Raw genomic sequence first — 17,685 nt, forward strand, 5'->3', positions numbered from 1 at the left:
CTGGTTCTGACTACACGATTTCAGCCCGATTTTGCCCCGATTTGTTTGTCGCAGACAAATTTGCGAGTCGTACATGATTTTGAAATGACGCGACGAAACGAGGTCTTGTAATGTGATATGCTTACGATCTGCAATTTCTTCGTCTGCGACGTTCGAAAACCCCACGACAAAAGTTTGGCACACCAGAAATTTTGGGGAATCGCATTGCGTATCCATTGTTGACATGGAGGCAATCCCACGAACCGCTGGAGCTCACGGGCAGGTTTTTCTAACTAGTAAAGAACTAACTAGTAAAGTAAAGACTAGTAGAGATGTGCGGTTGACGGTACCCGCGGACACCGTGGACAATCCACAGGTTGGGTGGATTACATGAAAAAAAGTAATACTTGGAGGAATTGCGGGCGGATTGCGGTTGAAATAAATAAATAAATAATAAGTAGGTTAACATATTGACTAGACAATGGGCAAACTGACAAATTATATTTTTCTATAATCTCCCTCCTTCTGAAATCTCCGCCCAGCGCTCATCGCTGGTTTTCCATAAACATTCCACTGTGCGATCATCCTTGCTGCTTATGCCCTCACACATTGTTGAACTCATATGCTGGATGCTTTATTCTTTCTGTGTGGCTTTTAGTTACTGATCGGGCTATAATAGGATCATGTTGGCCATGTTCGCTGACAAAATGGGACATTTCATAGTGGTTAGACATTTTAGCGAGCAACAGGCTTTTTGTCGGGACGCGGAACACGCAACTCAAAATCGGGATGACATTACAGCTCATCTGCGCATCTCTACTAACTAGACTTCACTGCACTACGCAGAGGACTGCCATCATAATGCCTAGTATAGGAACTCGGGATCCATTGTTATTAACACTTTGTTGCTGCGTTGATGCTGCGTGAAGCACTGTATTAAACATGACCAAAGCTTCTACAGTAAAATCCAAAAGCCATCTATAATGATGATTACGATGATGATGATGACGATTATGATGACGATGATGACGATGGGGACCAGTCTGTGGAGTCCAACTAGCTGACCAACGGCAGTGCAGCAGCTCTGACAAAGGGCAGCTGGCCTTCAACATAAAGGCCATGAAACATCACTGCCAGGCCTGTGGCCTCCTTCAGAGGGTCGGGTCTTATGTACAGGCTGTCAACGGGACAGTCATGGTCAATAAGGGGGATGTGAAGCTCACGTTGACATTGACCTCGACTGTCCTCAGATGTGCAGTTGGTGGAGGAGCACTTTTTGGAAGTGGGGTTGTTTGTTATCCAATACAATGCCAACAATGTGGTTGTCGTCACAACAGGGAATGTTTGAATACAGGATGGTCTTAATTAATAGCATATTAAGAAGTTGTATCATAATAATTCAGCGTCATTTTAGTGGCACAGAAGATTAAAGTTAAAGTATGAAAACATATTTCTTGCATAGCGGAGTGGATTTGGGGAATGTATCGAAGCTAACTGTCAACGAGATGTGGTCTTTCCTATGTGGGTATTATTTCACTAGATAGATTTCTCTTTCTTTCTGTTTTTGAGTTTGTTTTTTAAATGGAAGGCAAACATAACTTGTTCATGGAAGTATTTTTGCAATTCCATCCAAAAGTCTTGAATGTTATAGTTGTCATTGTTGGGAAAGCTTATGATGTGTGGAGGTTTCTTTAAGTTATATTTAAATAAAAGCATTTAAATCAATACAATTTAATGCATGCATATATTTAATACTAGTATAGTAGGCCTATTCCATAACGCTCAACAATATGAAAACATATTGTGGAAAACAAACTACTTGTATGGTAACCAGGGATGGACTGGGATGGAGAGGCCTTTCATGAGACAGCGATAATATTATGTGTAGAGTTTTTCCACTGTGTAAAAAAATATAAACTAGTCCTTAACCGTGGATATTTGCCTTGCAAATACATCTCAATGTGGGGAAGTGCGTATGGTTAGGATTGTGTGAGGTTCACAGGCAAAAATGTATAACCAAATAAGCAACCCTCCAAATCAAGGGTGAAAAGCTTCCAAATAGTGCAGATGGCTTTGAATAGGCAAAACATACTGAGCAGAAGAGAGAGTTGCTTTGTTACAGCATGTGAGCCACTTTCTGTTTATACCATCATTGGTTTCATAGATGAGCATACCTTTTCTGGGGGGTTGTTGAGGGTGGAAGAAAATACAAATCAATGCAAAATAACAAAACAAATTCAGAAAAATGAAATCCCTCATCTCGGTAGCTAGCTCAGCTTCCCCTTTGCTGGACCCTGAATCTGCCCGTGTTGACTGCAGAGCTACATCTGCATGAAAATGAGAAGTAACAAATAATTCTAATTCTGCAGGCCAATACATTAAAGGGAATAGTGGATATTCTCTTAATTTATGTTTTTTTTTTATCATTTAGAAGGAACAGTTGCCCTTTAAATACAAAGAAAATAACTAAATGAAAGACAAAGAAAAAAATACATTGAATGTATTGCTAATATGAATGAGTTTAGGAGGTTAAGTCATTATTATATTGCCAAACATGCCCGCTAGTGCACCTGTCATATCTACGCTGCTGTGACCTGTTCCTTTTCGACATTTTCGTATTTTTCTGAGACTGCACAGGGAGGTAAACAGGAAGTAAGTGACCTGGCCGTGTGTCAGGCTGAGCCAATCAGATTTTACAACAACATTTCTTTTTTTAAGTCAAACTCTTCCAGATTGAAGAGATCATCTCACGCGTCATCTCATAGAACTAAGTGGTAGTGGGCCCACATACGTATGGCATCATATCACTGTAGTTCATCCCAATGCTTTATTTCTCTCTGAAAGTAAAATAATAATAATAATACATTTAATTTAGAGGCGCCTTTCAAGACACCCAAGGTCACCTTACAGAGCATATAGTCATCATTCAAAACTATGTAAAACAGACTAGGAATAAAAGGAAAACAGAGGTTAAACATGAAGAATAATAATAATTAATAACACTCAAAGACGCCTAAAGTGAAGGGGGGACCTCACTAACCACCACCAATATGTAGCACCCACTTGGGTGATGCACGGCAGCCAATCGGTGCCAGAACGCTCACTACACACCAGCTTGTGGTGGAGAGTTAGGGATGAGGTGGAGAGTGAGGGAAAAGAACATTTAAACACTATCGACCATATTTAAACACTATCGATCACATTTAAACAATATTGACCACATGTAAACACTATCGACCACATGTAAACACTATCGACCACATTTAAACACTATCGACCATATTTAAACACTATCGACCACATGTAAACCCTATGGACCACATGTAAACACTATCGCCCACATTTAAACACTATCACCCACATTTAAACACTATGGACCACACGTAAACACTATCGCCCACATTTAAACACTTTCGCCCACATTTAAACACTATCGCCCACATTTAAACACCAGACACTTTAAAGTAATAAAGGATTGACTCTATAAAGACTTTTAATGTGATCTAACAACCTCCTTATTGCCGCATCTTAGCAGTAAGGAAAACGCCTCCATAAGGTAGGACACGCCTGCCAGATAAGGAAATTTGGTTTCAGGTTTCTAATAAATGTTCAGGTGAACAGCAGAAGCTGGCAGACAGTATCACAGCCTACACTGACCAGACGTGTGTCTTCATTGAGATCAATTTAGAAAACGTGTTTCTGTTGGACGTTGTGGAGGAGGATAATAGGGGAGCCTGAAACTAAAGCGGACGGAACCTTTCGCCGTTCAAAAACAATCTCACCAGGTAATAATAATACAATTAATTAAAGCTGCAAGCAGCATTTTACGGGTTCCAAGCCTAAATCTGACCAGTAAGACCCTGTCAGACCATTAAGACCCTGACAGACCATTAAGACCCTGATGCAGACCATGAAGTATCTGATAGACCATTAAGACCCTGACGAAGACAATTAAGACCGATTTTGTTTGGATATGGTTGACAATTCTGGAATAGCCTCAGCTTGGATCTGTTGATGGGCAAACAAACTTTCATGACTATACGTCAAAAGGCTGAGGAGTTATGAGATTTTCAATTTTTCAATTGATTGCTTTAGCGCCCCCTATCGTCTTATTATGATGAACTTTAGCCTGGTTAACTTTGACCTATGCTTCTTTAAGTACACCAAGTCTGGTGATGATTGACTCAAGATAACCCCGCCTTTAGTTAGGCTAATTTGGACGTTCAGCCGCCATTTTGCTACAGGTTCTGGGTTTCCCAGGAAGGATTTCCTCACCGTGAGGAGATACAAATGACTACAGGATTTCATGACTGTGGCAGAAAAATATCAGAAATATGTCCGTCCAAAGTCCGCATTTTCAGTTAATTGATATAGCTCTCCCTATCACCCGATCTGGGTACAATTTGAAGAAGTTGCATTTTTAGTAAATTGTTTTACCGCTCCCTATAGCCCGATATGGATAAAAGGGAGAGGTTCCTCTTGACCCATGTGTCTTTGGCTACACCAAGTTTGATGATGATTGGGTTAATTGAACCCCGCCCTTTGGCGTTAAGTTAAATTTGGATGATTTTGAGCCTATGATGTTTTGTCAATCGACTTCATTTTACTTGAGCAGTTGGAACTTTGGTCCCCAACAGCCACTAAGTTGGTCCTGCTCAAATCAAACATAGCGTGCCGTCTAAGAACTGTGTTGATTTTAATCCCAGGGCACACCTATTTTGATGCCATGCCCTAATTGAAAATATGTTGACTTCATCTTGTTCAGAATTTGATTCTGAACAACTTTTTTATTGGACTCAAGATTATAGGAGTCCATTTTGATGTTGATATAAGCATTTAAGTCTTTTTGTGTTTTAAACCACACCCTGTTTAGAAGTCAATGGCTCCTGGGTGCTTCAATCTTTATTGTACAGACTTCGCTTTATGTCAGATTGAAGACATTGGTCCACAGATGCGATATATACGTGGTAAAGGTTTTTTGTTTAAGTGAAAAAACGTAGGATCCTTAGGGAATTTAGTGTTTTTAACAAAGTTCAAGACAGTCGTAAATCCAAATAGGGTCATTGGTTCTTTAGGCAATATTTGTTCACCATGAGGATATGCATGTCTGAACAAAGTTTCATGACTCTAAGTCAAAGCAGTTACGGTTACGAGATATGTTTTTTCAAAGTTTGCATTTTTAGACTGTTGCTCTAGCGCCAACTTTGGACCAATCAGTGTAATGTTTATTCTCTGTTAAACTTGAGTCAGCCTCTACAGCTGTAGAAAGTTTAATCAAAAGCGTGCGAGTAGTATAGGTTGTGTAAGTCAAACATAGCTGAATAATAAACATAAAAACACCCAGCTTTAACGATAGGATAAGATAAGAACTTTATTTCATCCCATAAAAGGGAAATTAACTTGTTGCAGCAGCCCATGGAATATAAAAGATGAAAAAATAAAATAGGCAACCAGGCACAAGGTTGCCTCGCATCTTGTGTGTCTGTCTGTCTGTCTGTCTGTCTGTCTGTCTGTCTGTCTGTCTGTCTGTCTGTCTGTCTGTCTGTCTGTCTGTCTGTCTGTCTGTCTGTCTGTCTGTCTGTCTGTCTGTCTGTCTGTCTGTGTGTGTGTGTGTGTGTGTGTGTGTGTGTGTGTGTGTGTGTGTGTGAGAGAGTCGTTTAATTTGCTTATGGTCCTTCCAGGTATACAAATTGCCGTCAAGCTCCTCCAGATTGAAGAGATAATCTCAAGCGTCATCTCAAAGACCGAAGTGGTAGTGGGCCCACATACGTATGGCATCATATTACTGTGCTTTATCCCAATGGTTTCCTTGCACTTTGTGCTTGACCCCCCTAACTGGCCTTTAAATGGAAAATGAAGCCTATTGTTCTCACCTGGTGACCTCATTAGATCACAGTTACAGTAGGCCTACTTGCTGTGTTTTTCCATGCCATTCACTTGCAGATTGATGATGGCTAGTTCTGCACCAAAACGCGCCAGAGTCTGCAAGGAAGAGAACGTTGTTCAGGGCTACCTCCATCGCGTGTCGCCCGTGAGGAATTCAGCGAAGAAAACAAAATATTTCGATTGCATCTTGCAGATGTCCCGAGACAAATTTAGAAGAGCCGTCGTGTTTGACGCAGGGAAGCATGCACGCTTTGAGAAGGCAGCGGCCAAACACACGCCCTTGAAGCTAGGCAATGTCGAGAAATATCTGAGTGAGTTATACATAATGTTGTCGAATGCATGCTTGTTTTATTCATCGGCCAAGTAAAGTGGTGTATTGTTTGAGGGCTATGCATGGGTGCTTTTGTGAAATGATTTAGAGGTGGTGGGCGGGGTGTTGGTGCTAATTAACAGGATATTCAAATAGAATTAAGTATTCTTGAAGTGTAGAGTATTTTATAGCTAATGACACGTCATTTACCATCTTTACGCAATCAAAGATAATTTATAACATATTTGAAGAGTTTGGCACATGAAAAATTCAATTATGCTTTTAGTCCATTGTTTCCTTAAATAACACTGAGAGCCAGGATTTCTGGGTGATAACACATTTAGTGGCAAAATAAACCTATTTGTTCTATTTTGAAATGATTCATGGCTGATAAATATCAAGAGCGAGGCTTAATATGTTTCAGTGCACCTTTTCAATCGTAGGTTTGTATCAGTTAAAATAATAAATGTCTGAATGGTCTATTGGTCTCTTTTGTGAAATGATTTAGAGGTGTTGGGCGGGGGGTTGGTGTTGGCAGTATAACTGTTGGTATGCTTGGACATGTATTGTAATTGTGCGCTTATCTTTTCGGTTGTACAGTACCTGATGGGGCTGACTTTGAAATCCTTATAAATCGTACGTCTACGCTGGAGGTGTTGGTGTCCCTTGACTTTGGCTACAAGGAACCCACATTGACTGTAGCGCAGGTCCTTGCCCTCCAACCTAAACAGAAAGTAAGTGGTTCAATACTTGAAAGGTAACAAGGACCAACTTGTATCATGTATGAATCTTTCATATTCAATATTAGGGATGAGTAGATAAGCATGTGCTGTCTTTTTCCTGTATTGTAGGTTGGAAAGATCAAGGCAAAGGTCGTGTGGCTGCAGGCCGGCAGTAAACTGGTCAATTTCCGTGGCAGACAGAAGGAGGTCAAGGATTGCCATGTTGCTGACCACACCGGGAAGATTAAGCTGTCCCTCTGGGGGGGTCTTATTGGCCAAGTGGCGCAGGGCATGTCCTACGTCCTGACGGACCTGTCGGTCCGTGAATGGGGAGGGTTGTATCTGACGGCTACACCGAACACCACCATCCGGGTCTCAGAGGAGGAGGTCCAGGTTCCAGAATCTGTTGTGAGGCAGCAACTGGAGGTGGAGCAGGAGGAAGTGGAGCAGCAGGAGGAGGAGGTGGAGCAGGAGGAGGTGGAGCAGCAGGAGGAGGTGGAGCAGGAGGAGGAGGTAGAGCAGGAGGGGCTCACCACGGTGCGGGGACCAGTCTGTGGCATCCAACTAGCTGACCAATGGCAGTGCAGCAGCTGCCACGAAGGGCAGCTGGCCTTCAACCTAACGGCCATAAGCCATCGCTGCGAGGCCTGTGTCCTCCTTCAGAGGGTCGGGTCATATGTAAAGGCTGCCACCGGGAAAGTCATGGTCAATAAGGGGGATGTGAAAGTCACGTTGAAATTGACCTCGACTGTCCTGATGACATACCTGAGTCAAAACAACCTCCAGGAGCTGCTTGCAGGTGTGCAGTTGGTGGAGGAGCACTTTTTTGAAGTGGGGAAAACCAATACATTGCCAACAATGTGGTTGTCGTTGTCACAACAGGGAATGTTTGAATACAGGATGGACGTAATTAATAGCATATTAAGAAGTTGTATCAAAATAATTCAATTCTGTGTCATTAAAAAAATAATTTTAATGTCACAGAAGATAGTGTTATTAATGAAATCCCCATTTTTAAAGTATTAAAAAAAAGAATTGTTATAGCTCGGCTATATTTATCATCCACCAACAGATAGTGCTATGGGACTTTAGTTTGACAGCCCATAGAGCGAGTAGGTCAAGAGGAATTCAGTTTAGTGATGGAAATTTCGGTAACTTTCGGCTTCCAAACGGCTCCTCATATTACCACTTATACCTTTTATAATTCAGCCAAACGTAGACCGTTTTGATTTATGATTCGTATGTGTATGCCTATATATCACTTAAATTATTCAATACATCCTATTAGTATTCAAAAGTAAAAAATTACGTTTTCTAATATCAATAAATTGCTGTAGCCGATTGTTTTCATTTCATTGTTTTCGTTGGGATGCTCGCAACGTGCATCCCCGCCCCTCGCTGCTTGCTTAATGGTATGATCCTTGTCTATCAGACATTTATTGGTTGCATGCATGAACCTGACAGTCAGTCACTGCACACACGCATGGCATGCACGAAGCACCCGTAGAGCATAACATTAACATGACATTCAAGCCTAACCTTGACTTGATAGGCTATTCATTTGGTTTAACATGTATCTACCTACTATTTGCATGTTGGCACTGCTTTTCAGAGTCATTTGTGTCTTTTTGTGGGTCTATACACCTGCTAACTACAACCCATCAAGCTTATTGCAGGTTCATGCCCTTTTAGCACTTCGTTGAAGTAAGCAGATATGTGCATGATGGCACAGCCATACATGTCTTTCTGTATACGCTGCTAACTCATGTCCCATGCAGGTTTATTGTCTTTTTGCACCTAGATGAACTCTCAAGGATAGGTCTTATAACCCTAAAAGTACACATCATAGGCCTACATTAAATTACAATCAATGTGTTCACAGCTGCACGAGTAGATAGAAAATTATTTTTTTATTATTATTATTTACAACGGTTAGTTGAACATTATAGGGTCTCTGCCTTCCATTCCCTGTTTGCTAAGTTAAACACATAAAATCAACTAAATCTGTCCCAGTGCTATAAAAATTCTCGAGAATATTGGTCCAGAACATTTCGCCGCTCGGTCTCGTGATTCTCCAAATGCTTCCCTGCCGTCGATGCAGGTAAAACAGCAAAAAACGCTGTCTTTCTCAGTAACGCAGTGCTCGTGACGCCTTTCTTCTTCGTCGTTTCTTCTATTTGTCTCTGACTCATGCTCCAATCCTTTATTGATGCGTCAGATGTTGTGGATGCCACGGAATACATGATGCAATGTTGCAGCAACATTTAAGATGATCGCGATGAGTTCTGCCTCCACGCTATCTGTTGTCAAACCATACCCATCTACAGTGACAGCTGCCGCACTTATTCTGCTTCATATCCGGCCTCTCGCGACCTCAGACCCCACGTCATATCCCACCCCTTGCAAGCCCAACTCCCTTAACCACCCGGAGGTCCCCAGGCTACATGGGTCAAATGCAGAGATCTGATTTATTTTTGGAGTACCTGCACATATGCAAGACAAATAAAAACGGAACCGCTGAAACCAAAACCTCAGTCTGGTCCACAACTTCCTTTAACGGTTACACAACATTACCATCCGATTTTGACCTCCGATTTTTGTGTTACATGGAGCCGCCCTCATCTCACGCAGCTTTGTGTTTCTAGGATCTGGATGCCAAGAAATATCCCATGTCGGGTCCACAGAGAGGCTACTGCTTGATCGTCAACAACTTCGATTTCAGCCGTTCCTCTCCAAAACTTAGTAATCGAACAGGGACAGAAGTGGATGAAGGTAGGCCCATGCTATCATAATACAATAGTAATATAGTCTCAGTCCAGATATTTATATTTGTGTGTGTGTGTGTGTGTGTGTGTGTGTGTGTGTGTGTGTGTGTGTGTGTGTCTGTGTCTGTGTCTGTGTGTCTGTGTGTGTGTGTGTGTGTGTGTGTGTGTGTGTGTGTGTGTGTGTGTGTGTGTGTGTGTGTGTGAGTGTGTGTGTGTGTGTGTGTGTTCCACTGTTCCACTGGTCCTTCAGAGAGCCTGAGGTGTGTGTTCACCTGGCTGGGCTTCCAGGTGGAGGTGGTGCAGGACGCCACCAGCGCCAAGATGCTCTCCTCCATGGAGGAGCTGGCCAGCAGGGACCACAGAAGGATGGACTGCTTCGCTTGCGTCGTCCTGAGCCACGGCCTGGAGGGCGGCGTGTACGGGGTGGACGGGGGGGTGGTCCGGCTGGAGAAGCTCAAACGGTATGTGGATGGGGAGCAATGCAGCTCCCTGAGAGGGAAGCCCAAGCTGTTCTTCATCCAGGCCTGCCAGGGCAACAAGGAGGAGCAGGCGGTCCCTGTCCCGGCCGACGGACCTGTCAACCCTGAGGTCCCCGCCCAGACCGACGGACCCAGCAGCTCTGGGGATATCCGCAGCGACGTTGCGTCAGCGATTGTGTCGATACCCATTTCGGCAGATTTCCTGACCGCCATGGCTACCACTCCCTCCTGTGTCTCTCTCAGAGACAGGAAGAAAGGCACCTGGTTCATCCAGTCCTTGTGCGAGAAACTTAAACTCTTGGTTCCACGGTGAGTGAAACGTTCCTGTTTAGACATTGTTGTAGAGGGGGGAGGGGTAGGGCCCTTCCTGCGGAAGTCCACAATCAACTCCTCCGTCTTTGTGTTCAGGATCAGGTTGTTTTCCCCGCACCACAGTTTCAGAACCCTCACTTCCTGCCTGTAAGCCGTCTCATCCCCATTGTTGATAAGTCCTATCACAGTGTCATCTGCAAACTTAACTTTGACATTACTGCCGTAGTGTGCTCTGCAGTCATGAGTAAGCAGAGTGTACAGCAGAGGGCTGAGCACACAGCTATGAGGACTGCCGATGTTGAGGATGGTGGGTGAGGATAGGATGTTGTTAATCATAACAGACTGAGGTCTGGGTCAGGAAATCCAGTATCCAATTGCAAAGTGACGGAGCGAGTTACAGTGCTGACAGCTTGTTGATCAGTGTCTGTGGAATGATTGTATTGAAAGCAGAACTAAAATCCAGAAAAAGTAGTCGCACATATGAAGTGCTCTTCTCCAGATGTGTGAAAGCTTGTTGGATAACGGCTGAAACTGCATCAGCAGTCGAACGGTTCTGCCTGTAAGCGTACTGGTGACAGTCGGATGTGATGTTAATGGTGTTCTTGATGTGTGACATTACCACCCTCTCAAATGTTTTCATGATTATTGGGGTGAGTAGAGCCACAGGTCTACAGTCATTGAGACAGGTGGCCGTCTGGGCTTTTGGTAGTGGTTGTAGCAGGAGTGCAACCTCCCTCTCTGATACACTCAGTGTGTAGTCCCCTGGCGAGGATGTAAGCTTGGTGGTAGGGGAGTTATTATTGTATATTATATATATACAATATATATAATATATATTATTGGAGGCCTCAAAACGGGCATAAAAGTGGTTCAGAGCATCAGGCAAGGAGGGGTCGGGTCGGTGGGGCATTGTGCATTCTTCTTGCTGTAATTTGTAGCACACTTTATGCCAGTGGTTCTCAAAGTTTTGACAGCTGAGGACCAATTTAGGAACCCAAAATTTTACTGAGGGCCGCCAGAGGAAAAAAATAATGGCGGGAAACGCTGTCAGCATCCCAGTGGTGAAAATAAACACTGCACTGTCGACCACTGGGAGTGAGGTCAAGTGAGGTCTAAATCACGAAACTGAGGTTCATCCTTTCAAAGAAAAGTCGGATTAAAACTAACTAATGTAAAAGGATTTAATTGAAAGCTAGAGAGAGTCGAGTTTTCTCTTTATATTTATTTATTTTTTGTTTAAATTAATATTGATATAATAATAATAAAAAAAGGGTGTTTTTTTTATGTTTTATGTTTACCGTCGTCGTCATCATTGTTAACCTCGACATTGTCATCCCCTTTAGCCTTTATTTATTGGGTTTCATTACCATCTACAAGTTTCCATTCACCAGTTGTTAGTCCGTCTTTTCAGTAAATTAAACTTTCAAACTATACTCACATCTGGACTTGGATTTGTTTGGAAAGAGGCGTAACTGCATGGAGGCCACGTAATCATCTTAGTGGCCTTTATTGGAAAGCTGTCGCTACAAATACATTTCTAATTATACAATGGGGGACCTAAATCCAGCGATCTGATTGGTTCCCAACTGTTGTATAATGAGCGTATACATAACTGCTATGACGCCCGATCATTTTGTGAAAGTTTGCATATCACTCCGCGCCTGGAAGTAGAAACAGTTACAAAGTAAAACCAGAGTCGGCTCCAGAGCAGATCTACTCGAGGGGCATGGGTCGCCAGCGGGGGGGCACTGCCTTTTGTGAAATATTTTAACGCAAAAAAAGGGGGAGGGCTGTCGTGGATGCTAAACGCAAATAAATGAAGTTTAACCACCTCTGCTATGTCATAAATAGTTTATTCACATCAACAGTTTATGAACCTCCAAAAAAACATTAAGTAGGCCTGGCACTGTTTATAAACCTAGAGAACAGCCTCCACAATAATCAAAACCACCCCTGACAACATATAAGCTTTAAGCCCAGTTCAGACCAAAGATACGGCTTGCAACGGCTTGCAACTCGCAACTCCTTGCGACGAGACGGGCTGCGACGTTCTAAAACTGGGCCGTTCACACTGGCTGCAACGCGCTGCAACGGGCTGCGACGCTAGGTGGTTTCCCTAGCAACTGTGAACGCTCTGGCACAGCTGAGAGCCGCAACAGCATTATTTGCGTAGGTTAGGTTAGATTAGTTAGGTTTGCAATTAGTTAGGTTTGCAATTAGTTTTATTTTTATTTTGCTTGAGAGTAGGCTAGAGTTACTGTGTTTTGTCATTCTCCGGATATCGGATATTTCAATCGGATATTTTTATGCTGGAGTGGACAGTACGGTACGGGGAGAGTAAGGCAGTGACGTACAAGTTGTTCTGTGCTGTGATTGGCTGAAGAGAAATAGTTAAATTGCCGCGTTCTAAAACTGGACCTTGCGATTTCCACAGCAGTAAGAAGACCAGTGTAATATAAGGGATAATGTATAGAACGCCGGTCATTATCGGGAAAATAAATAAAATAATGACCTGTGGTAGGAGGGGCATTAATGACCGCTAGGGGGGGCACTGCCCCCTTCTCAAGGACCCAACCACCTCAGCTTGCATCCCACCATGACATTCTCAAACGACCAAAATACATCCACCGAGGCTCTGGACGGAATTTTCAGTACACTCACACCAGCAACAAAAACATCCGCTCCTTCTGGTCCACTGGGCCCCGCCCCCCTCCTCGCACAGCCCGTACGGTCAGTCCCGTCAATCACAGTGTACTGTCCCCTCTGCTCAAAGCAACCTGCTACACTCCACTCACCTGTCTGAAACTCTGTCTGCTGAACACCAGATCCCTCAGTAATAAGGCCCTTTTGATAAATGACTTTATTGTTGACCAGAGCCTAGATATTCTCTGCCTCACTGAGACCTGGCAACAACCAAATGACTTCTCCCATCTAAATGAAGCTGTCCCACCAGGTTTTTCGTTTATTAGTAAACCCTGGGTTAATGGGAGGGGGGGTGGCCTTGCTCTCCTCCATCGTGATAACATCAAAGTCACCACTGTCACAGTCCCCCTTCATTCCTCCTTTGAATGTCTAGCTGTAAAACTCTCAGGCCCCAAACCCACTATCATTGTCACCATTTACAGACCACCAAAACCCTCCGTCGTTTTCCTCAATGAATTCTCATCACTACTTACATCTGTATGTGCAATGTCCCCCTCTGTTATCCTCCTTGGTGATTTCAACATCCACATTGACAACCCATCCTGTACTTTTGCTAATGACTTCACATCACTTCTGGACTGTCTTGGCATCACACAACATGTCAACCTCCCAACCCATAACAAAGGTCACATTCTGGATTTAATCTGCTGCACTGACATCACTCCCACTAACCTTGATGTCATTGATTTCCCCATCTCCGACCACAAAGCTGTACTTTTTGACATTCATACCCAACTACACAAAACCAAGGAACAAAGGACCATCTCCTTCAGAAACATCAAACTTATCAACACCACAGACCTCTCCACCATGATCAGCTCCTACCCCAACCCTCCCCCAGCTTCCTCCCTGACTGACCTGGTGACTCACTACAATAACTGCCTCTCCTCCTCCCTCACCACCCTGGCCCCCCTGAAAACCCGCTCAGTCTCATTCACCCACACTGCTCCCTGGTTCACTCCTCATCTGCGCCAGCTCAAAGCCACTGGTCGTCGACTGGAGCGACTCTACAGTAAGACTCAACTCACTGTACACCGCCAAATGTATTCGGACCACCTCCATCACTACAAGAATGCCCTCACCACTGCCAAAACCTCATACTACTCCAACCTCATCAACACTGGTACAGGCAACAGCAGAGTCCTCTTCTCAACAGTCAGCCACTTACTTCAGCCTCCTAAATCTCTCCCTCCAGACATTTCCACCACCCAATGCACTGCGTTCCTTGACTTCTTCAGCTCTAAAATCAACACCATTCACCAACAACTGGCCTCATCTCGCACCCCCTCTGATGACCAGCCCTGGATGATCACCTCTGGCCAACCTCTCATCAGCTCCCTCTCTGACTTCACCCTAGTAACAGAACAGACCGTTTCAGAACTCATCCGCAAAGCCAAAACCACCACCTGTCAGCTCGATCCTCTTCCCACCTCCCTTGTCAAAGCATGTCTTCCGTCCATCTCCCCCATGATCACCAACATAATTAACTCCTCCCTCACTACTGGTACTGTACCCCCCACTCTCAAGCTGGCTGCCATCACTCCCATCCTAAAAAAACCTGGTGCTGACCCAACTGACCTTAACCATTACCGGCCCATCTCCAATCTCCCTTTCATCTCCAAAACACTTGAAAGGGTGGTTGCCGCACAACTACAGTCCCACCTCGACACTAACAATCTCCACGAACCGTTCCAATCTGGCTTCCGTCAGCACTGAAACAGCCCTAGTCAAAATCACCAACGACCTCCTCCTTGCAGCCGACTCTGGATTACTCACCATTCTCATCCTCCTCGATCTCAGCGCAGCATTCGACACCATCTCCCACCCTCTGCTCCTGGACCGCCTAGCTGGTATTGGGATCACTGGTGCTGCACTCTCCTGGTTTACATCCTACCTCACCGGCCGTCAACAATTTGTTCAACTAAGCAACCACAAGTCTGGGTGTTCAGGTGTCTCACTGGGCGTCCCCCAGGGGTCAGTCTTGGGTCCACTCCTCTTCACCACTTACCTCCTCCCGCTGGGCACACTCCTCCGTCACCATGGGGTCCATTTTCATTGCTACGCTGACGACACACAGGTCTACATCTCCACCAAACCCACCGCTGCCATCCCCCCCACCTCCCTCATCACGTGCCTGGAAGAGATCCGGAGCTGGTTGAGCAGGAACTTCCTGAAACTCAATGGAAACAAGACCGAGGCCCTGCTCATCGGATCCAAATCCACCCTCACTAAATCACAACACACCCCAGCTCCACTCATAATTATCGATGGATTCCCAGTACCCTTCTCCTCCAAAGTCAAGAGCCTCGGCGTCATCCTGGACAACACCCTCTCATTCGCACCCCATATTCACAACATCACCCGGACTGCATTCTTCCACCTCCGCAGCATCGCCAGACTCCGCCCATCACTGACCCAATCCAGCGCTGAAATCCTAGTTCACTCATTTGTCACATCACGCATAGACTACTGCAACGCCCTCCTCACCGGACTCCCCACCAAACTTATCAACAGACTGCAGATCATTCAGAACTCAGCCGCCCGGATCATCACCCGCACCAAATCATCTGACCACATCACCCCTGTCCTCATTCAACTTCACTGGCTCCCAGTACACTACCGCATCCAATACAAAACCCTACTCCTCACCTACAAAGCTCTCCACAACCTAGCCCCCAGTTATCTCTGCGACCTCCTCCAAGAATACACTCCCTCCCGCTCCCTCCGCTCAACCTCTGCTGGACTACTATGTATCCCCACATCACGACTCACTTCAATGGGTGCCCGGTCATTCAGCTGTTCAGCACCCAGGCTCTGGAACTCCCTCCCCCCACACATAAAACAGTCAGACACCATTTCAACCTTCAAGTCACAACTCAAAACTCACTTGTTCAAACTCGCACACAACGTCTAACTGATCACTGTTTTGATTTCTTTCTTTTTTTTCTTTTCTTATTGCTTATGTTTATTTATTTATTTATTTATTTATTTTTTCCACAATGTCTTGCTTTTTAAAAAATGTATGATGACTATATGCTCTGTAAGGTGACCTTGGGTGTCTTGAAAGGCGCCTCTAAATTAAATGTATTATTATTATTATTATTAAATGCCCCCCCTTAGCGCCGACACTGAGTAAAACATATGTTGGATGATGGAGAGGGTGTAAATGTTGTTACTCCGGGAGTGAGCAAGGCGATGGAGAGACTAACGAAAGCTTAGGCACACGGCGAGTGAACTGCTCCATAGGATAAATTGCCGGCGAACCGCTCTATCGGAGCCTTCTCTCGGAGGGATGCTAAAGTGTGTTGCATAGCGACCGTCGATGCATAGCGGCAGCCAGGAGGGACTACTTTTTTGTATTCTTTATTAAAACGGCTACTTTGACTTTCTTGGTTTCTTTTTAAATGTAGTGTGTCTATGACTTTCGTTTCGCCATAACAGTAACCGTTGTATAAAAGCAATAGATCACTTCAGTCAGTGGCATGTGCTCATTATACCACTGTGAAGGGGGTCGCCGGCCCTCCGCTGCGCGTCGGGGCCGGACAACGCCCCTTAACAGTGATATAATGAGCCCATACCACAGCCTGGCGTGATCTATTGCTTAAATGTATTTTTCCATAACCGTTGCACGCTTTACACATTTCATCTTAGATTTTTATTTTGTATATAATTATTTTCTTTGTGCCATCATTTAATAGTGATATATCCAGTTGTTTTTGCATTTTATATTTCTATCCTCATACTGTTTGAATGTAAAAGTTAGGCTCTTCCGGACTACGAGGAAACAAATTCCTATAACTGTTCACATACTGACTGGGACTTGTGTTCTTTGCTTTCCCAGTAACAGAGACTTACTCAGTATCCTGACGGAGGTGAACAACGACGTGAGCCAGATGTCCGACCCCAACAGCAGCAACATGAGACAGATGCCCCAACCTATCCACACTCTGCGGATGAGTGTGTTCTTCCCAGTCCCTGAAAAGCCTCCTCGCAGTCTGCCCACCAGTAGCTCCCCGGGCTCAGTTCCAAATCCAATTGGTCAACTTGTGCACTATATAGCTCAATACTTAGGGTGTTCCATATTGTAAAATTTTCCAAAATGTGAGTGTAACAATCAGGTTCCCAATATAGGGCAAGGGCACTATACTTAGGCCCAATCCCGTTTCTTTGCTCACTGTCTCAACCCTACATCTCAACCCTAACCCTCATTGCTCATGCTCATTGCTACCCCTCATTGCTACCCCTAACCGATCCCCTGCCAAATGGGACAACCCTACCCTGTGACGTCATCATGGCCTCCCCGTGCCCCCTAGCAGATAACCAGACCCCTGGTAATGTTACAAGAGACAGACTGGCTGCCATTGTCTCGGGCAACGAGCAAGACCCATTGTAAAGATGTTTAACCTGAAATGGTATTTATATTTTGTAATTGGCATGTTTAAATAAAGTGTTAAAAAATAAATAATACTATTTGTCCCTCGTAATATACCTTTATTTTGAATGTCACTTAGCTTCATGTTAAAGGTGGT

General features: G+C 44.3%; 1 protein-coding gene across 1 annotated transcript; it reads left to right on the forward strand.

Annotated features, from left to right (window-relative positions):
* The first annotated feature begins 8,277 nt into the window (after positions 1 to 8,277).
* Positions 8,278 to 17,410, forward strand: LOC115533582 (caspase-8-like). The gene is made up of 3 exons (XM_030344144.1): positions 8,278 to 9,669; positions 9,913 to 10,450; positions 16,998 to 17,410. Exons 1-3 carry the CDS (start codon positions 9,567 to 9,569, stop codon positions 17,242 to 17,244), a joined length of 888 nt encoding a protein of 295 aa, XP_030200004.1. The 5' UTR covers positions 8,278 to 9,566; the 3' UTR covers positions 17,245 to 17,410.
* The last annotated feature ends 275 nt before the right edge of the window (positions 17,411 to 17,685 follow it).

The sequence above is a fragment of the Gadus morhua genome, chromosome 20 (genome assembly GCF_902167405.1).
Source record: "Gadus morhua chromosome 20, gadMor3.0, whole genome shotgun sequence".
In the NCBI taxonomy this organism is placed as follows: Eukaryota; Metazoa; Chordata; class Actinopteri; order Gadiformes; family Gadidae; genus Gadus; species Gadus morhua.